This window comes from Python bivittatus, unplaced genomic scaffold (genome assembly GCF_059951505.1).
Source record: "Python bivittatus isolate LINGU-HERP-01145 unplaced genomic scaffold, Pbiv_v1 ctg000980_np1212, whole genome shotgun sequence".
In the NCBI taxonomy this organism is placed as follows: Eukaryota; Metazoa; Chordata; class Lepidosauria; order Squamata; family Pythonidae; genus Python; species Python bivittatus.
The window spans coordinates 19,412,371-19,434,708 of NW_028277125.1; the positions used below are offsets into that span (position 1 = coordinate 19,412,371).

At 39.6% G+C, this 22,338-nt stretch overlaps 1 protein-coding gene across 5 annotated transcripts in view; it reads left to right on the forward strand.

Moving 5' to 3' along the window:
* The first annotated feature begins 368 nt into the window (after positions 1-368).
* The window catches only part of PPM1L (protein phosphatase, Mg2+/Mn2+ dependent 1L), a 173,504-nt gene continuing 151,534 nt past the window's right edge, over positions 369-22,338 (forward strand). The window contains exons 1-2 of one of the 5 annotated variants that reach the window (XM_088132562.1): positions 369-459; positions 1,724-2,471. In XM_088132562.1, the coding sequence (XP_087988688.1) occupies positions 2,069-2,471 (403 nt within the window). In that variant the 5' untranslated portion in view covers positions 369-459; positions 1,724-2,068. The other 4 variants (XM_088132561.1, XM_088132560.1, XM_088132564.1 and 1 more) reach the window with 4 other exon arrangements.

Consider the following 22,338-nt stretch of genomic DNA (forward strand, 5'->3'; position numbering starts at 1 on the left):
AGAACAAAAGGCAACGTGTTAACAGGTATAAAAAGAACCCAACAGAAGCAAAAAAAGAAAGGCAAACGAGTTTTCTCTGTATTTCCTTTTCTTATCTCAGGTCATTAATTTATTGTAGCTCACTATTCTTTTCACTCCCTTTCTGTGCTTTGCATAACGTTGCTCACAGCATAGTCCTCAAAAAGAGAACAGCGTGACCGGCACACGTGCGTCTCTGTGTGCGTTTATGGAAGGATCCCCATATTTATTAGCAGAGGGCGCGAGAGAGCAAGGCTGGCTTCGAGAACTTGGGGACTCCAGACTCCAGAAGCCCGTGGCGGGGCTCCTGCCAATCATTGGAGAGCGCCTTGGCGCTAAGGCTGCCGGGAGTTGTAGGCATCGCTGTCCCGGAGAGGCGGCTTGGGAGCCCTCGAGCCCAGCCCAGGGGGAGGGACAGGCGCAGGAGGAAAGGGGAGACAGGTACCTTACGATCGGCCCTGCAGGTGACAGCAGCAGCCGAGGGAAGGTGCGGGGAGGGCACGCGCGCGGGAGGGCAGGCTCGGGCGTCGAAGAAAGAGGAGGCCCGGGCAAGGGCGGCGGGCGCTCTGCGAGCCACAAGGTGGAGAAGCGAGTCGCCGATTGGCCAGCCCCCGGTTGCCGCTGGGGCGAGCGTGCTGTCGGGCTTTTGCAGCAACGGGGAAGAAGCACGAGGTGGGCTCCTTTCTTTCCTGGCGGGGCCGACGAGGCTTAGCATGTAAATCTCTGCACCAGTCCGTCAGGAACAGCAGCGGCCGCGGAGGAGCAGGTGGGGGCTGGCGGAGGAGCCCGTGCCGCTTGCACCCGCTTTGTTCCCCGCACACCCCATCCACGTTCCTCGCCTGTGCCCGCGGGGCAGAGCTGCTCCCGAAGTGAGTCACCTTCCCTAAAAGTTCGGGATGTCCGTAAGACGAGAGCGGAAGACCCGAAGGGCGCCCACAATAGAAAGAAGAGTAATATTCTTTCCATTGTAGAAAGCCGGTAGAAGGAAAAGGCTAAGCGGCAACGGATAGAAGCGCTGCGCCCGGAAGAATAAACGAAGGGTGGCTTTTCAGCCAAGATTGTCCTAGTTTTAGAGTCTCGTTCCTTTTTTTAGAAACACGGATGTGATGGACATTCCTTATTGTGAAGTCAGCCTATTTTTTTCCCCCTCTATCCCACTTTCTCCCTATAACGGTCAGTCCATGTCTACCCACCAATTCCTTTGTATTTCTGTTGGCTCCCTCGGTCTCTCCCGAAGCTCCCGCTTGGGTCGGGGTGCTTTCTTCACGGCTTAGCTTGCCTGCCTGCCTGCCTCTCAAAGCCCCGCTGCTCGCTGGTGCTATTGTTCCCTGTTTCTCACGGTACAGTTGCACCGTCCTGTGTTTTTGGCTTTGGTTCCTCCTCCCCTCCGTCCCTGCTCCCTTGGGCTAGCAGCGGCCCTGGGCTGTAGCTGGACTCAGCGTGTGGGTAGGAATTGTGTTAATGGAGTATGAATTGATTGACTGTCCTACTTCAGTTTCATCCCTGGGCAGACAGGGAAACAGGCGGGGGGGGGAGGAAGAGGGTCCTTTTGTGCCATATGCTGTTTCCTCCTTGCCTCTGTCCTGGCTGAACGAGGCCACAACGAGCACAGCACGCTTTGCGGTGGACCCAGACAGGTCTTGTGCTGTTGGTGGTGCCTCTATAGCTCTAGCACCTCCTGCACTGATCTTTTGCTGTCTTGCAGCGGTCTCCTGCAGCTGTTTCTCCAGGAGCTGCTGCGTGCTCGTTGGCAACAGCAGGAGCCAGAAGTGGAGAAGGACAAGGGTGCCTTCCGATTCCCAGGCGTGTGTGCTGATCTCTGCAACTCTGCTACTCTCACCATCTGGGACTACGCGCCCTGAAGCCGTTGCACAGAGGAGCGGAGGAGGAGGAGGAGGAGGCACTTTTAGCAGCGCTAACCCTGCCCTCCGTGGGTTTGCATCACGGAACATGCAGTGATTTGCTGTTTTGCCTTTAGACCCATCCCAACCATCAGGGTGTGTGGTATATGGTGCGTGTGGGAGGGGGAGATCTACTGTCTCTGTAATAAATGATAGAGGATACAATGACTTTGCTCTCTTTGCTGGGTCGGATCATGCGTTACTTCTTACTGAGACCAGAGACGCTGTTCCTGCTATGCATCAGCCTGGCCCTCTGGAGCTACTTCTTCCATACGGATGAAGTGAAAACCATTGTCAAGTCCAGCAGGGATGCTGTGAAGATGGTGAAGGGCAAGGTAGCAGAAATTATGCAAAATGACCAGCTTGGAGGTCTGGATGTGCTGGATGCAGAGTTTTCCAAGACCTGGGAGTTTAAAAACCACAATGTGGCTGTTTATTCCATCCAAGGCCGGAGAGACCACATGGAAGACAGGTTCGAAGTGATCACTGATCTGGTGAACAAGACTCATCCGTCCATATTTGGGATATTTGATGGACACGGTGGAGAGGCAAGTTTCAGGCTGTTTTGGGTTATGGGAATTTGCTGCTGTTGGTTTATTGCTGTGTTCGGTTGGGCAGTGACTATATGGGGCTTTAAGTTAGCTGCAAAGTTGATTTGGGATTGTGCTGACAATCTTTGATTTGGTCAGAATCAATTCCATGAGTGTCCCTGGAAAAAGTGGGTACAGCTGAATCTTCAGTGAATTGAGATTGCAGCCACAAAACCTTAAGAGTACTGATTGTGCTCACTAATTTTTTTTGAAATAAGCTCTTAGAATCAAACTGTTTGATGATATCTGCAATTAGTTAAAAGCTACCTGTGTTTAAATAAAGCATAAATTCATTACAGCAAAGTACATGAGAACTTTACCACTTTCTGTTTTTGTAATTCTCTTTATTATGACTTTATTTATACTATTATCTGTATCCCTTTTACTCACTGAGATGAGCTGCTTGCCTAGAATAGAAGTGAAAATAAATGCCATGTGCATCATCCTCTCTGCAGCATATGCGCAGAAGAATGGCTGTAGTTTTTTTGCAGTTGTGGGGGAAAAGCTAAGCCAGGTTTATTTGGGTAATGACTCTCTAACTGCACGTCTGTTCATTAGCCACACATTAGAAAGAGGCTTCATTCTATTTCGCTTGGATTCAGAGGGTGGCTGGGAATTGATAAGGAGATGGCCTCATGCTGAAGTTAAACATTCACACCAGCTGAAGTAATTGGCAGAATTGTTTTTATTTGCTTCTGTGCTTTTATCAAGGGTCTGCATTTCCTACAGCTGTTCCGACAAATCAAACTTGCTAGAAAAGCTCTGATGGTGATCAGGAAGGAATTGAGCCTCCTGGGGAGAGCAGCTGTTCCTATAACTGGATATGTTGTGTCTCTTGATAATCTTCTGTTTGTTTGTCAGATATGGAGATTGGATTGTTAGTGGCCCTTTCTCTGTCTGCGTGCTTAATGAGAAGCAGTTGGACTGGAGTATAGCGGGACTCACTCTCCATATTCTGCCTGGAACTGGAGACTAGATCTCCAAAGGTGATAGGATGGGAAAATTAGCATCCTGATAACTGTTACGGGCAATGGAATTGTGACAGTAGGAGGTTGGAGCCAAAATCTGGTGCTCCGTTAAGTAGAATGAGCAGTTTCTCCCTCTGCTCCATTCGAAATGAGCAGTTCTTGGCTTATTATCTTTTGAAATAATTGTTACTCATATTGCTAATTAATATGAGGGAGAGCCTAATAATATTCTTTACCATGTTATTGTTGAAAGCTTTGATTAGGCCATCTAATCTGTGGTTGAGATAGGTGTACTTTCTCTTGTTAGTTGACATTTGGGAGTAGGGTTTGCGGTTGATGAACATGTGGGAGGGATTGTATGCTGTCACATTTTAAATTAATAGATATTGTGTAAGCAGTGTTCCTTGGTAGCTCCCATTCACCTTTGCTCAGGAGAAATTCTTGGAAGGTAACATCTTCCTATCAGGTGACTGTCCTCTGCAAAGAAACTCTTTACTTTTTACCTCTGTCCGCTTCCTGCTTCTTCACTGTACTGGGTATTCTGTGTCTGCTGTCAGCATTTTGAACTATGATTAAAATACAGATTCAATAACTTGGAAGGCTATTTGGTCGTTCGCCATATACTATAGTCATTCTTCCATTCTTCTAAATCTTTAGCCTAGCCACATCTGAAACAGTGTCTTAAAAGCATGATAGAATGTCTATTGTAGTTAGAAATTTAAATCCAACATTTAGCGTTTAGCCTATGTATAACAGCAGCTCTTGTTTCATTATATGGCCAGAGTTTCATTGGTTAATGTCAAGAAAATTTGACCTATGAAGCCATTATTTAAAAAATATGAAAGATTCTACACTACAGTATATATGTTTGTATGCATAGTATAATATGCATTTATCTTTCTTTTAATGGAAGATTATTAGTGCTGAACAAAACCTTTCTGACTACCTAAATTTGATTAAGTAATCTTTAACCAGCACATTGTGCTTCGATCCAGATTAAAGATATGGGGTTGCTTATTATTTTAATACATTTTGTTTGATTATGCACCATCAAGTTGGTGTTGACTCTTAGTGACCACATAGATAGACCTTATGCAGGATTATCATTTCCCAGCCTCACTCTTCGGGTTTCCCAATTGGGCATCCATTACCACTGTAATCAAGTCCATCCATATTGCCGCAGGTTGTCCTCTTCTCTTTCCTTCCACCTTTACCAGCATTTTGGACTTTTCAAGGGGTCTACATCTTTGCATAATATGTGCAGAATATTATAATTTGAGCCTGGTCAGTTGCTCCTTGAGTGAGAAGGCTGGATTAATTTGTTGTATGATCCACTTGTTTGTTTTCTTGGCTATCCATGGTATTTTCAAGAGTCTTCTTCAACACCAAAATTCAAAAACATCAATACTCTTTCTATTCTGCTTCTTTAAAATCCAACTTTGCCTTGCTTATTCATCTAAATGTATTTTTAAAAGGTTATAGCACTAAATTAGGTAGTGGCAGAAAAAAATGCAGTCATGTAAACCACCTTTTCTTGAAGTGGAGCACTTGTCTTCTTCATGGATTGAAGTGTGGCATCAGTTTTGCAAACAGCTTGAATAAGTTGCTTCTACCAGTAAATGCTCTAATATGAAGCTGAAATTCATAGTAGAAAATAGACAATCTGAACTGATACTATATTGAAAGCAGCTTACGTGTGCCCGTGTCTCTCAATATTAGTTTACATTTGGGGTTTATAAACAATCTAAGCAAATTTGACATTGAAATGCTTAACGCGTTGATGTCATATTGACCCTTTGGATCTGGCTTACAACCTTCTCCCACGTTCTTACATCCCACCAGCTTTCTGCTTGTTTTTTTTTTTTTTAAGGTCCCATTTGTGAAAATTGTAAAATTTTTCTAAGATTTAATTATTGTGCAAAGGGTGAATTTTTGGAATATTTCTTCACATACTTCCTCCTTAAAATTGCAAGTCTCAGCCCAGCACTTAGCCTAAAATGGGAGATGCAGCTGTTTGTAGGATTGGGGATTTGTTCCTAAACTGGGGCAGTGGGGTGACCAATAAGGAAAAGGAAACTGTTTGGCACTGAGCTGAAAAAGTTTCTCTTTAGCTGAAACTTACATTGTAATTTTTTACAATTACAGTCACTGGGAGTTGGGCAGCATATACATTTAATATATTATTATTACTATTATTGTTGTTTTATTATATTATAAATAGTCATAGTTAACTGTGCAAGGATCTTATCTTTGTGCGCTTCAGTTATTTTTATGTATCAGACACAGGAAGGTAATTTCCTTCTCATTCTTTTCTTGATTTATACAGATAGCTGCTCTGCAACGCATCACCACAAAGAAATTGATTTTTTTGTTTTTTGTTTTTTGGCACTCTCTTTAAACTGAGGAGGCTATCACTTCCAACCTGCCATGGAAAAGCTTTAGATGTCCTGTGATGTACTTAAAAGCGCTTGCAAAAATGGTTGATGTATCTCTACAATTTATTCCATGTTGATGAGTGCTTTGAACAAGAACATCCTTCGACTGTCACCTTGAGGGATGTGATGGCACTTAATTCATTTTATTCAGTAACATTCCAGACTGTTGGGCATTTGCAGTCAGTAGTCTTGACTGCGTACCTTCTGTAACAATACAGAATTCAGTGGGAAAAGACTTAATGAGCCAGTATAATCTGAGGGTTTTGGCAGGGGACAGGGAGAGAGTAAAAAAAGTTGATTCTAATAGAAGAGAATATGTGTAGCTCAGGATTGAACTGTGGAGTCCTTGGGGTTCTCTGAGCTTGGCTGTTTTCTTGCAAATGTTTTGTTACCCGGCTAGGTAACATCTTCAGTGGAATGGAATGGGGTTTGGTCTGAGTTTATATACAGTGGCATGCCCTGCCAATGTTGGTGGGGGTGGGGGTTTTGTTTTGTTTTATTTTTTTCCCTCTGGTAGTTCCTTGATTAGGGTATTGTTTACTGCTTGATTGTATGTCTGGTGATAATCTTGGTGTTAATCTCTGCTTATCTGGGTGATGATTGGTGGTCACGAGATGTTCTGATCTTTTCCTTTTTATTGTCTCTTTTGAATAGTGTGTAGATGTTGTTTATCTCTATGTGCCTATTGATGGCTGCCTTGTCTGAATACCAAGCTTCCAGGAATTCCCTCACATCTTTGGATTTAGCTTGGTCTAGGATGCTGACAGTTTCCCAGTTGAAACTATGGTTAAGTCTGTCCATGTGTCGTGAGATTAAGGAGTTTTCATCGTGTCTTCTGACTGCTAGTTGGTGTTCATGGATGCACTCTGCAAGCCTTCTGCCTGTCTGTCCTACATAGTGGTTGTTACAGTCCTTACATTGTATGTTGTAGATGACTCCTGTTTTTTCTTCTTGTGCTACTGGGTCTTTTGGTTTGCTTAAGATGTTTTGGAGGGCTTTAGTTGATTTGTGTGCTACGGAGATGCCATGTGGTTGTAGTAGTCTGTTGGTAGTTTCTGAGACATTTCTGATGTATGGCAGTGTTATCCTTTTCATAGCTTGTGTTAGTTGTGTTGTAGTAGGTTGAGTGGTCAGGCACTTTTTGATAAAGTTGCGTGGATATCCATTTTGGTGGAAGATGTTGTATAGGTGGTCTGTTTCCTTTTTCTGCTGTTCTGGGTTGCTGCAGTGCATTTGTGCTCATTGGAATAATGTTCTTACACCTCCTCTTGTGGGAGGTTGGGTGGTTACTTTGGTAATGGACTACTTGATTAGTGTGGGTTGTCTTCCAATAGACTTGCATTCTAATTTGCTGTTGTTTCATCTGCTGATGTGATGGAATGGACTTATGAAGGCCATGCTCAGGGAGATAAGCATGTTCTTAGCCCCCAACAGGAGCGTGGGAAGTTCAAGAAGATGAGGCTGGCACCTCCCTAAGGAATTCATGGTGTTGTGGCTGGCTGGCTTGGGAACTTGGGTTCAGTCTGGTGAGATTCTGTCTTGAGGTGGAAGCTAATAAACGCAACAGAACTGTAATTGCATTGTCTTGTGGAGTTCTTTGGGCTGAACCTGACAACTGATGAGGATATCTAGGAAGGGTAGCATGTTGTTGTTTTCTTCCTCTCTTGTGAATTTTATTCCTTTGAAGATGTTGTTGATAGTTTCATGTGTCTTCTCTAGTTGTTCCTTTTTTATTATAACAAAGGTGTCATCTATGTACTGGATCCATACTTTAGGTTGTATGTGTGGAAGTGCTATAGTTTCTAGGCATTGCATTACAATCTCTGCTATGAGTCCTGACAATGGTGATCCCATGGGTGTGCCTCTGATTTGTTGGTATATTTGTCCATCAAACTGAAAATAGGTACTGAGGCAGAGGTTGATGAAGTCCATGATTCTGGGTATTTTGATCTGGCTGTATTTGGTTAGATCGGGTGTGTTGTGTAGTACTGCTGACATGGATTCTTTCGCTAGTTCTGGGTTTATGGATGTAAAGAGTGCTGTGACATCAAATGAGACCATAATTTCATCTTCATCTATGTGTACATCTTTGATTTTCTGGAGGCACTGTAGTGAGGAGTTGATAGAATATTCACTCTTCTCTGTGAGATGTCCAAGCTTTTTTGTCAGTTCTTTTGCTATGTTGTATGCTGGAGTCCCTGGTAAAGATAGAATTAGTCAGAGAGCTTTGTTGGGCTTGTGTATTTTTGGTCATCCATAGAAACGTGGGAGGATGGGTCCACTGCTTTTATCCGCCACTGTTCTTCTTTTGTGATCTGGCCTTTCTTGCTTAGGTCGTTAAGGGTTCTAAAGGGCCTGAAGGATTCTAAAGTTGGGTCTAAAGGGTTCTAAAGTTGGTTGTAGCTACTCTCATTTTCATAATCTCAGTTTAATATATAACGTGATCTTGCCTGATTTCAGTCATCACTGCAATTAAAGTACTGTTGGATGTAGGAATGTGAGATCAGAGGCATTTTTCAGGAAACAAAACAGCACCAAATGCATAGGAATTGAAATCAGAAGTGACACTTTCTTTTAACCACAGCAATTTTCATTGTTGAATTGGTGCCCTTTAAATGTGTTGGGCTTTAATCATTCTATAATTCTTTATGAGTGCCTGTACTTGCTAGGAATTATGGGGGTTGAAGTCCAGCACTGGTAGAACAGATCAGCCTTGAGAATGTGGATGTATGATTTTGCATTTAGTTTCTGATCCAGATCCTGAAAATTTATTTTGTTTCAGGAGAAGGTACAATGTTCATATAAAATTGGTTTGTATAGTCAATAAAGAAAGCTGTCAAGGTCTTTGATAAATTTATTTTGTTAAATATGTAATCTGAGTATGATTTTTCTACTTTTCAAATAAAAAAGGCTAGTAGTTGATTTTTCTTGTAAGAACAAAGTGTTTGGTTGTCTTTCAGGATGTTGGATATGTAAATGGTTTTTCCTGATTTGAGTTCCTACTCACAAATGAAACAGAGACTTGCATAAATAAATGATATCAGAGAATAAAATACCTGGTGCATGTGGCTGATATTTTATGCCCTTCAGTTTGGATAAGAGTACTTTATCCATATAAGCTTTCTGTATTTTAACAATCTGTGGAAGAAACAACACTGTGAATTCTTCTGTACAGAGGAAAATATTTTTATCCAACTTGGCCAACCTTCAGTGAATTTCTGTATATCTTCCGAATGTTTGCACAGGAAAAAATATTTTAAAAATGAGGGTTAGGAACCAGGTGGAGTAATGTGTTGCAAGGCTTAGATGAATATTTGCTATTTAACTAGTTATTCCCTGCTAGCTTTTATTGACTTCAAAGGGCAACTGAATAACCATTCTATTTTATATTTTATATAAGGATTTGTTTATATAAAATTTGGCTTTTGGGGGGCAGAAATGTTTTCAAGCTAGAAGTACCTTGTTTTTGGTGGAGAGCTGTTCTGATTTTTTGCTTTGCTTATTCAGTTTTAAGTCCAGAAATCAGAAAAGCATCAAGCCATTAAAAGCACTTGGAAATGCTGATTTTAAAGATATAATTGGTAAGGTGATGATCTTTTTATGTACATACAGGTTACCGTGAGCTGTAGTGACAAAAAGTTGCAGCTGTTGATTTCTTCTTCCTCCACTTTGATGCAGGGGTGAACATGTGGCCTATCAGACCTCATTTTTAAGGGTCTACCTACCCCATTTGGCAGCAAGCTGTCATGTTATCACAGTATGACTTTTTGCCTACTGAGAAGACAAGTAATTCTAATTACGCCTTTGATTTAGATACTAAAGCCATGAAAAAAAGGGTATGAAAATTCCAGCCCCAGCCTCTGGGGTTGTCACCAGTATGCCTTCTGTGGCCTTCAGCTATTGGAGAAGACAAAAAGAAAAATGGGTTCAAGTCAAAAGTATTAGAAGCTCTCCCATCTAAACTTCAGCTGTAGGCTTTGTAATTGTATCTATCTTCCTGTTTTTCAAAACACATTTTCTCAGCTTTCTCCATCTTGGTTTTTTCTACCATGAATGAAAATCTCAAGTTGCCTGTGACGTACAGTAAGTAAGGATGGGGAACATTTCTCTTGCTTCCATTCAAGCAAGAAGAAAGCAGTTGGGAAAAACATACAGTATCTTTTAACTGTTGTGCAACGCAGAGAGACGAAGTACAGTCTGCAGAAGATATTACCAAGATTATGCCTGGCCAAAATTGATTATAATTTCCACCTTAGAAAAATAGAGTTGTGTGTCTCCAGAAAATTTAAAATTAGATTATGTTCAGCTTACACTAGAACATTTCTACATTTCCTAAGAACACTTTTTATGTAAAAAATGTATCTCTCTGTGTATATACACACGCGCACACATACATGTTTCTCTTAAATTAGGGATAATCATTTGAAGAACATTAATGAAGCTTTGATGCTACCAGCTTTCCCTAAAACTGAATGTGCAGTTGGTTTCCATTCATTATTATGAAGAATTTATAGAAACATTTTCAGCAGAGAAAGTCAGTGAAAATTTCACCCCCGCGGTAAAAAAAAAAAAAGGGTACTTGCACCTCTGACATTCCAAGTTGGGAAAAGTTTGTTGCTGTTGTTCTCTTACTTAACAAATATTAGCTTGGACATATATGAATCCAGGTATCTGGCATGCCTTTAGGGAAGACTCAGTCTCTGTTCCAGATGTTTCTTTGGTCTCTGTGAAAACTAGGCAGGCAAATGTGCCAGCAGCCCAGCACCTGAGACCAATATTGAGGCAGTGAGAAATTAATCATTATAAGTGGCAATCAAACTCATACTTTTCAGACTAATATCCAGTTTAGAACATGATTATTTTTTTGCAAAACACACTTCTCCAAACGGTGTGATTATTGTGGTTAAAAGATGCAAGCACAAATGTGTATCTTAGGGAAAGATGTAAATCTTACTTTAAATGAAAATGCAAAATGGTGAAAATATTTGACAGAATGATAACTGAAGACATGAAATTGGTATGGACTAAAAGTAGATCGATGTGCATAATCTCATTGCAAACTGCACCATTTGAATTTCTTCCTTTTGTAATTTGCTCCTTTTTTATGGAGGAGTCTGTCATTTGGAGGCCGTGCGCTTCTCTTGCTTAAAATCTGACACACTGGTTTTGAATTGTGCTCAATCCGCTTTTAGCTCTTGCATCAAATCCCAAATTCAAATAGGTTTCCATGAGTGCTAGTGATTTTTCCCATTTATAGAACTGTTTTCTAGCTGTTGATGGAAAGCACTTGCATTACATTAGCACTGATACAAATATTTACATTGGCGATATCTTGCTTAGGTATGACCCTGTGACCTTAGTCACCAGCAATTATACTAACGGCCACCAAGCAAACATGAATCAATTAAACCAAATAATTAGATGCTGCATCTAAACTAGGCTCAAAATACTATTTTCTTCAGTAGTTCAAATTGAGCCACATTTTATTAAAAGATTTAAGACCAATGCCTGCACTTAAAAAAAAATAATTACATTTTGTGAAAATTGAATGGCAGAAAATGCAGGAAAGATAAAAGGAAGGTCTTTTTATAATGCATGGTTTATTTGGGGATTTACTGTTAACGGGCTTTCCCCCACTTCCACCTCACCAAGGTATGAATTGCCCTCACTTCCTCTTTCTTTCTGGCATGTCCTCATGACATTGCCCTCATCACAACCTTATGTAGCTTGTCAGTGAGACAGCTTGAACTGTCTTTAGCTGTACTAGTGTTAAAGTATTTATTCTAGCACCAGCCAAGGGCAGCTGTAAGTTATGTCCAGTCTGTTAGATTTTGCCACGTATTCTCTTGGGGGAAATCAGGTGACTGCAGTGACTTGAAACAGAAGTAGTAGAAGTAGGATAGAGGTCAACAATGGAGATAGCTGATCTCTGTATTTCAGGCCAATATAGTTTTCTGCCAACTCAAAAATAGTTAGGTTGCACTTCAGCGTAGCAGTCAGGATAGTAGGAAAGGTCTAAAGCACACAAGGAAATTAAACAAGAAGAAAGGTCTTATCAGGAGTTATCTCCTGATTGCTGTCATCTCATTCGGTAGGAAGTGGGGGAAGTTCTAATTGCTGAGGAGCAGCTACAGAAGAGAGTCATTCTTATCATGCTCTGCTTGTGGTATTGTTGTTGGTCAGTTACCAGAGATAGGATGATGGTCCAGTTAGGTATTTGACTTTATTGACTAGTGATTTTCTAGAGGTAACACTTGAATAGCAAGTTTCAATTCTTGTGCCTTTTCTCTCTTCACTTTGAAAGTAGAATGGAAGATTCTACTTCCGCAGAGAACTAGAGTTCCTTGTTCCTCAGAGAACTCTGATTTGCTTACACAGAATATGGAGAGCCTAGGTCCTTCCAAATGTTGCTGAGAAGCAACAGCAAATTAGTGTTCAGCAGCATCTGGCAGGCCACAGTTTCCTGATTTCTGTTCTAGATGGATTAATCTAGACCCAGTATTAAAACGTTTCATATATTTGGATGAGGACAAGCTTTGTTGTATTTCATTATTTTTAAAGGTACACGATTATGGTCAGCTGTTTATTTGCATGTCTGGGATAGGACAGTGGGTTTATTGTAGGACTGTAGGCTCTGGAATTCTTTATAAGCCATATGATGCTGATTTAGAATGCATTGTTTCATAGGCCATTCATTCCAAGAGGGCAGCTTGAGAATAAAAAGCATAGCCAGGTAAGGCGGAGCTGCTAACTTGGAGCAGAAAGTCTCAAGATGATTGGTTAATAGAATAAAATAGAGTAGATAGAGAAGAGGATGCATAATTCTTAGTTAAAACTTCTCAATGAACTTTAGAAAGAGAACTGGATGGCAGCATGGAGCACCCATCGTACTGTTAATGATATGAATTGATTACAGTGCTGAAGCATGGTCGGCCCTCATTATCCCTGACCCTGTCTGATTCACGGCCAAGACAGTGTTTTATCCACTAAACCATTGTACTGTCTCCAGATCATATAAGCAAATTTCAAGGGCACCTGAAGAAATGCACATTTTCATTTATGCCTATCTTTCTTGCTATCCTTTGCACATTTCCAAGTAGTCATAATGTGGGCAAATACTTTCTCCCCACTCTTTTTTTTTATTATTTTTGGTAATTGCCTTAGGAAGAAACATTAATTATATTATACTTCCATTTTTAATAGCAAAGACTGCTGTGCAAAGCTGGATTCTTTCTACAAATAATATTTTGTCCAGTAAATCTCTGCTTTTCCATTTCTAGTAGTTATAAAACTGCTGTAGGGTACTCAGAATTTCTTCTGATAAGGAGAAGTACATGCCCTATAATGTATTCCTTTGATCTGCAGCAGCACTCTCATTAAAGGAAGGGCAAAATATCTTGCATTTAAATGAGTATTTGGCTGTGTGCACATAATCCTGATACTGAAGATTTAAATTGCAAGAACGAGACTTCTAAAATTGGAGTCTCTAGACAAGTTGGGACTGCATCTCAGAATTTACAGCTTTAGCTATGATAGCCTGGAATTCTTGTCTTCTGATCCTCTGTTAAGAAATCTTACCTTGCTTTGCATTATGGGCTTCTGTCCTTCAACCTAGGTATGAGAATGACAATGTCTGGAGGCCTAATATGTTCCCCATCTCTGCTCCCCACCAAGACATTTTCTTATAGATTATCAATTAACACAAGGTGCTGTTATTCTAAGTGGTCCTCCTTTTTATCAAAACCTTTAAACTAGATTGGGTTCTTATATTATCTTTATCTGGGGATCCTATTCCATAGTTCATTCCAAGTGAGTAGATTGTGGTAGGAAAGATGCCTACTTTAAATAAGGAACCCAAATATTTGGAGATAATATAGTTAATTTTATTGACGTGCACAGGTACACTGATCACTGGGCTCCTGGCCAAAATAATGCAAAAGAGCCATGAACTAAGCAAGGTTATGGGTTATACCCCCCCTCACCAGAAATGTTACATAGGAATGATAAAGAAAGCAATGTAAATCATACTAGGACCATTACATCCAGAATGTAATATAATACTGTGGATGACCTTAGTACCCAGCATCTCTATGTTCTTTTTCACTAATGGGACTCTAATCTACCCTAATTACAAATACTAACATCAAGTGACATTAACGTTGCCATTTATTGTGCCTATATACTCTTCCCTTCACACGAAAGGAAAGACCAATCTGGTTTCTGTTATCTGTCTCCTCTCTCTCCAAGGTCATCAGGTGGCTTGCCTTGCCTGCTCCTTTGTGTTCCTATGCCTTTTCTCATGCTTATGTCGTGTTCAAGGCATCATATATAACAACCCTCCACAAGTTATATGCCTAATCATGGGACAGTTTCTAGTGATTGGGTAATTGAGTCTACAAATCAATTCTTGTGGAAGTTAATGTCAATTGGTTAAACTGTTCAGTTGAGTTGAGTTTTATCCTTTATGAGGTCAAGAGTTCAGAAACATCCCACATTCTAAAACAGACAAGTAGTAAACTGTAAGGTACTAGCTGAGTTTTGACAACACACTTAACTTGATTATTGAAGTTATCCATTTTCTAGGTTTGCACAATATTGAATTATAAATTACCCTGAAGGATTGGGTTTGCCCAACATGCTAAGCAACAACAGCAACAAAATCTAACCAAGGTTAGTATGTGTGGATGCAGCTGCTAGGTTTTTACGTGACCTAGTTAAATATATTGTACAAGCCCAGCCACTAACCTGAAACTGTCTCGCCTAATACTGTTGATGCTTGAGGGGTTCTCCAGGATTTTAGGCCAGGTTTTTCCAACTCTAGCTGGAGATGCTGAGGATTAAACTTGAGACCTTTGGCATGCAAAACCAGTGCTGTGCCATTGCGCTGTGGTCCTTCCTTAAAAATACACATTTAAAAATAAAGTTTAGTTTCTTGCTGCCTTTTGGCTCCCCAAAATATGGTGTAAAACATACCAGCGTTAGGATTCCTCCTTGTAAAATGCCTGAATAATATGTTGGAGAAGTAGATTGGCATAACAGATGCATTAAGAGCCAGCCTCTTCCTTCACAGTCATGCTGTGCCAAATGGCAGGATCTTTTCACAGCTTTTCGCATATAGGACCCAGGGTGTACCTTTTCTGGTTTTTTCAAAGCTGGATGATTTGAAGGGTTTCAGTTATTCCTTCCTACTGCTGGCATGGGCCTCTGTACAACTTGAGCTTTATTGTTTTGTTCTCCATCTGCTGGTGATGCAGAGCCAGCCTGCTGAGAAACGTTGCTTTGGAGTTTGTAAAGAAACCTGGGAACATTGAAGGTTATAAGGATTTACATGAAATCAGATTAGTGGTCTGTCTAGAGATGCATTTTCTTCTGTCACTCTGTCAAGGATGAGGTTTAGACAGTTGTTGGAGTGAGCTAGTAAGTCAAAGCCATAGAACTGCATCAAGTGGTGAGGATCACCCAAAAAGTGCCAGATAAAGGAAGAATTTCTTGTTCAAGTGAAATTGTAGCCTGCGTAGAAAAACTGATATCTAGGAAGCAGAGGTGTCCTCAGTGCCAAGCCACAATGACAGCAAAGTGATGAAATGATGCAAACTTCATGCTTTGTACTTGTGTAATTATATCATACACAAGTAGATAAGGGGTAGAGTTTGTCCCTCATCTTTGGTGGACCTGTGAAAAGGCTAAAAAATTCTGGGATCAGATATGTATTGCTATGCAAAAGATTCTTAAAGTGAGCATTCAAAAAAAAACAACTGTTTTTATTGAGCTTGATGGAGAAAGGATTGGAGAAACAACATGGAACTTTGCTTTTGTATATGATCACAGCTGCAAGACTGTTATATGTGCAAAGATGGAAGGATCCACAAATACCTACAGTGGAAGACTGGATCATAAAATTAATGGATTTGGCTCAAATGGCTAAGTTAACAGCATTAATAAGAGATAATACTGTTTCTAAATTTGTCTCCTCATGGCAACCCTTCTTAGATTACGTGCTTGTGTGGGAAAAAAATGAGGCTTTGATTGTGGGGTTTAATGATTAGTTGGTTTGTGTTGATAGAAATAATGTGAATTTGGATTAATTAGTGGTAAGAGATTAACTTTTTAAATTTGTATTCATATCTGTATAGGAAATAGTCGGAAGTCATTTTCTGTTTCAATTTTCTATCTATCCTCACTATTTTAGTTTTTATCTTTTTTCTTTTAGTTCTGTCTTCTTTCTTTGCTGTACTTTCTGTTTTGTATTTTAATTGTACTTTGCAATATAATATAATAAAGTTCTTATGAAAAAAACCGAGGTAGAGTTTGTCCCATGGCATGTTTTGTCATGTGCCCCTCCCATGTCAACATCTATGCTGGGAAGTCCTAATGTCCAGTAGGTCTTTTCCTTCAGTCATTTTATAGAAGAGAAGCTGTGCACCAATTAATTTTATAGTAATTTCCCAGTTGACCTGGTAAAAGAAATAGTCACAGATGCTGGCAACAGATCACGATTTACAGTACATTTAATGACAGTTTCTTCCAAATAACTGATGATGAGATGGTCAGACTGCCCCACTCCCTCACTCTCTTTTTATTTTGCCTGGATAGCAGTGAAGATTTCCCTTTTTTCTCTGACACTTTGACTCAACCACTGCAGGTCATTGGTCTGAGATGGGCAGCTATATAAATTGAATAAATAAATGACATAAATAAGTTTCACCTGCAGAAACACGTACATACACACACATACACATGCGTGCGTGCGCACGCACACACACACACACACAGCCAATCATGAATGAACATGTCAGTGCAAATTGTTTTATAAATAGTTCTGTGTTTGTTCCAAGCTAAAGGACAACCAGGCACAAATCTGAAGATTCCCCTGTTTTAGCTAGAGCTGATAGGGGAGTTTTCCAATATTTTAAGTAGAAGCCTTTTTGAGCATTGAAAGCCTTTAACTGCAGATGGCAAGCCATTTGTATGTGTTCTGTTACTCAGTTTTGTAGAGGTGAAAGAGGAGATCTTCCTGTTTGTTTTTAAACATTTCCCGGATTTTTGGAAAGATCTCCTCCTTAATTCACTCCAGTAATTATTCATGGTTGTCTCTGTTTGGCACACCTGGATTTATTTAGACTGTGGTTACCCATGTTCAGATAGGGTTACTTGAAAAAAGCCCATTCTGAGTCATAATATGATATGTTTGCTTTCAAATTAACTGAATTAAATGGTTGAGTTCCAGCAACAGGCTGAACGTAAGTTACAGAATCCCCTTTTAATTTAATCAAGGGGAGTGTACAAACAGCCCATGAACGTGGCCATTGTGAAGTCCAGAGAGAAGAGAGACCATTTTAAGAAAAGCAGAATTGGAAGGCAACGTGCCTAGTCCAGTGGCCTGATTCCTAAAACCAGGGAGGGCCATATGTGGCCCTCCAGATACTGTTGGACTATAGCTCCCTTTACCATTAGCCATACTGGGAAAGGCTAATGGGAATTGGATCACATATTACTGTACCTATTTTTGCCTTAAACTAAAACCAAAGATGAAGACTGATAAAGTTCTTCCTGGTACTGTTTCCTTGCTTTAGCCTATTCTACTAAGAGAATAGAGTCTTTCTGATAAAGGGTTTGGGGAAGAAATGAACCCTTAAGTTAATTACTTCTCTTGTGTTAGTGAGTTCTATATTTGCTCCAAACTGGGAATCTACTTCTCACACCCCAGTTTTTTAAAGGATTGTAAGCATAAATTACTTGAAGCTTGAAGTGAAGCCATGCAGCTTATTTTAGGTGGGCCATTATTTTTGGCTAAGAAGCAGAATGACCACTTCCTAGGAACAGCAGGCCATGCACAAGACCACCAAGCTCAGTTAGCAGTTGTATTTCCAGTGTTCAAATAATACTTGGGGAAACTGAAAACATGGTGATTAGGAACCCTCTTTCCTTTGAAAACGTGTTTTTCAAAGAAAATATTTTTCACCAATTCTGTACAGCAGCCTTTCTCCAATTTGGTGCCCCTCAAATGCGTGGGACCTCAGTGCCTATAACCTGATGTGAAATAGAGCTAATGGGAATTTAAGTCTAACACATCTGGAGGGGAAAAGTGTAGTGTAGGTTTCTAGTTTCAGCCATTAACAAGCCTCAAAGAGCTATCTGAAGGACTTTGGAAAAGAATAAAAAACTGAAGTTCTCTTGGAAAGAAAAAAAAATCAGCTGTCTGTAAGAAAGATGTATGGAATATGAGCACTGGGCTTTCTGTCCCTTCAAGCAAACACTAATATTTTGCCCACTGGGTAGACCATCCTGCAATATATCATCACCTGGAAACATCTGCTGCTGTATCAGGGTTCTATGTTATGCATGTGCCATATTATTATTGTGCCATTGAAACCATACCATTTCCCCTTATTGCTGCAGCACATTAGCTCAGTCTGGTTTGCAAGAAGCCCGGGAGGAAGAAATTTACGATGGTCAAAGAGACTCCGCCTCAATGAGTTCACTGATAAAAGATGGTTGAAGCCTTCACAATTTTACTTTACCCCTAATCCTTGTATTAAATCACCTTATTGAAGTCTTGAAATTCTTGCTTTGCTGACCATGCCAATCAGAAACATGAGCAACCACTGTAATAGCCACAGTATAGGTGTGGCACTGCTGAAATGACTCTCATTTATCATCATGTGGGCTGTCACATTCTGTACTAGTTGAAGTTTGCAGGTATTCTTCACAGGCAGTCCCAACTATAATCATTGCAGCAATAAGGATACAGCTTCCCAGTCTAAAAATGGCCACAACTGGTACACCAACTGAAGCTGCATGAAGGTTCCCCTGGCCATGGTCTCTTCTTGCTGATCAAAGGGAAACCATGACTCAAGGAGAACACCCAAGTCACGGACTGTTCCTTCATGGGGGTACAACTCTGCCCCAAGGGCAGGGGCCATCAACAAATATGGTGACTTCTTGACAAATAGAAACTCTGTCTTGCTAGGATTCAGTTTCAATGTTTTTCATCTCATCCAGTCCCTTACTACCTCCAGACATCAAGTAAAAATATCTGCTATTTCTCCTGTCTAACCAAAGAATTACTAGAGATAATACTTCCCATGCCCAGATTCATATTCTTTATTGGTTGGGTGTGGAAAACAAATATCAGCTAAGTTTTCAATTATTAGTTATTTGCTGCCTGCTGATAAAAAGAGACTACAGTAATGTAAACTCTGATTGTCATACTATTGCTACATACCTAGGGCTATCATGGACGCCTCATACCTTTTAATGTTTTTTGGGGGGACAGGGTAGACAAGAATGCCAGATTTAGATGCATAGCAAATATAAAATTGGACCTGGGAAACTTTAATGATTGTTATCCTGTAGCATAATTTTTGTAATGCAAAAGTTTTAGCAGCATGGAATTCTTTGCTATCTCGTTTGCAATTGACCTTGAAGTTGATAATGCATTTAATGTTGGTAGAGAGCCCAACCTCTTGCTGTATGAATACTTAATCATGAAAAGAGTGTTTTGTAGAAACCTTGGTGCTTAAGTGGGGATTGGCTGTCATTCCTTTAAGTAACAAGAAATAAATTTTTGTATGCAATAGGATTGTGTTCTATGCACTTAAGAAATTACGCTTTTCCTAAGCATAATTCCCATTAACTCTTTACATTTGTCATTTCAGACAAATTCAGTGTTTATAAAACTTATAACAGAAATTGAATAACTATCCAAAGATGATTTTATATAATATGCATTACTCTTTGGCAGAGTCATGTATTTGATATAGAAACTGACCTCTAAGTGGAGTTCATTTTGTTTAGGGCAGATGAAGCTTAAGATCATACCAGATTGAGCATGTGGACAATACATGCCCACAGGAACTTTTCTATTTTCTTACGCTAACAAAAAACAAAACAAGGATAAGTGGTCCATTAATGAGATGTAAATGTATACAAGGCAAGTCTGAATTAAATGCAAATTAGAAATTGTATATTGTCTATGTTAGGCCTGGTAACTTTAAATTCTAACACGAACTCAGTCAGTCATTCAGTTCCAGTACTAACACAGTTGTAGTTTGACAAGAATATCAGACATTTTGTATCACTCAATAATACACAAAACTGGCAGAAGAGACCTTATGACAAATAAATTGGAGCTGGTGATGCTCTTCCACTGTTGAATATATATATCCAAAGTCTGTGACTGGAATATCTGTCAGAGAGAAAGCCAGTTCTTCCAAATCCACTTTAACGGCAAACCCAATCACAGAACATCACAACACAACATAGGGTGCACACTTTGACAAATAAAGGAACATGTGGATGCTGCCTACACAAATTGTTTGTTTACCATTTTCCCACATAGAAAAAAAATGCTATGATCATATTTTCATAGGTTTGCCATTGTGGATGTCATGCATTCATGTTCTGAAAAGTGTCTGCAAACTTCAATACTTTCTGGAAGCTTCCAGGGCGCCATTTGAAATGCTTTTTATGATGTAACAGACAATGTGATTTGTGTCCAAGATACTTTATATTCTCTCAGATGCACTTATCTGGGTTTTAAAGGTCTTTTTCCCCTGTCCTGCCATCATTAGAGGAACATTGGGCATTCAGGGTGGGGCAGGGACTACTCAATTTCAATTCCCAGACTCCCTGCCAAGTTGTCTTTCCAACAGCAAGCAAAACATGTTTTTGTACAGATGATGGATTTTGGGTTTTTAAGCTGAAATGTTTGCTGGTACAAGTTTTAACTCATGGGTACAATTTTAAAACTTGATTGAATTACAAATCCAGTGTTTTACTGTTAACTATCTTGAGCACTATTTGTAATGAAAATGCAGAATATAAATTTGATAATTAAAAGTATGTGTATGTATGTTTATTGGGTGTTATGCTCTCTTGACTTTCTACATTGCAAAGTAAGGTTTTTTTATAATAATTATCTTTTCATAATTTTTATTGAAGATTTTGATTACAATAGTAAAAGGAAATACAAACTAAACTCAGAAAAAGAGAGATAGAAAGAAAGAATAGAAAGTACAAGGAAAGAAAAAAGAAAAAGAAGAAAGTAAGATAAAGAAAAAGAAAAGAAGTATTTAAAGATGTGACTTCCGATCTTCATAACATGTATAAACAAACTTATAACTCTTCACCCCCGTAAGGTTACAAACAAATATCTCTTCTTCCCATAACCCGTCTCGTATCTATATACACATCCATAAATCATCAACTCTTCAGTCCTGGTGTCAGCAAAAAGTCTGTAAAGGGTTACCAGAGCTTTATAGAAACATATCTTATTCTAACCTTGGTCAAACAAACCAACTTTATATTCCTTGGCCTTTAATTCAGTCATATGTTGTCATAGGATTTGATCTCTCTTCAATTTTTCTTTTTCCCATTCCACAGGCTTCTTTGAGGCTTTAGCAAACCTCTTTTGTATCATTTGTATTTCCACTTTAATTTTCAAGGCTTTAACCAACTTCTTTTCTATATCCTGTAAAAAGTCCTTATCCAAGTCATTCGTTTGGCTTGTCATTTGTGTTGCCACTTTAGTTGTCTTCGCTGTCTTATAATCCACACTTTTTTTATTATCCAGTATTCTGGTTGTAATATTTCTACATCAGGCAAAATTTGTTTCACCTCTTTATCCTGTAAATCTCTCAAAATATACTCTTTCACATCTATCATTCCTTTGTTAATATCTTTTGGACATAGCTGTCCATAGAAGCAGTCATAATTGCTGACATTGTAGCTGCTGATTTCTGACCCCATTATTCAAAAATCTCCTGGAATATTTCAAATGTCATAATGTCTTGTGTCCTTTTGTGTCCAGTACTAACCAAAAACAAAGGGCAAACTTTCACTTTTTTTTCCTTTTCTGCCTGGAACTTTTAGTCCCCTCTAGTGTCCAATTTCTGAATCATAAAGTCTTGAATTTCTGTTAAGATTTAGGATAGACAGAACAATTTAGTTCCCACAGAAGGCTGTTTAGTTATATAATTATTTCCAAAATCTTATAGTAAAAGTTGTAATATTCCAAAATTTTCTGATACTTTAATTCATTTATAACTTTCTTGGATCAGAGTCTCATTTAGCTTTTTGCCATTTATTTCCAATTCTTTAAATTCTTAAGCTTATAGTTAATTTTTCTTTTATTCAAGAATGAAGGTAAACTCATGAGGTGGCTTTTCAACCATGTCATTTTGAAGATCTCTAATAGCCTTAAGATAGTTAATAGGTAATTTCTGAAAATGATTAGAAAGTGTCCTTCAAAAGGCTCCGCTGCAGTTGAGAGCATGATGGGTTCTTTTTGTCTCCTGGTGCTCAAACTCATGGGATACCGCCATCCCTCAGTCTCCTCACAAGGAGCAACCATCTAGAGCACATGTGGGTAAGCTCCCATCCTCTCCTTATCCGGAGAGGTTCAGTAGAACCAATCTACTTGCTA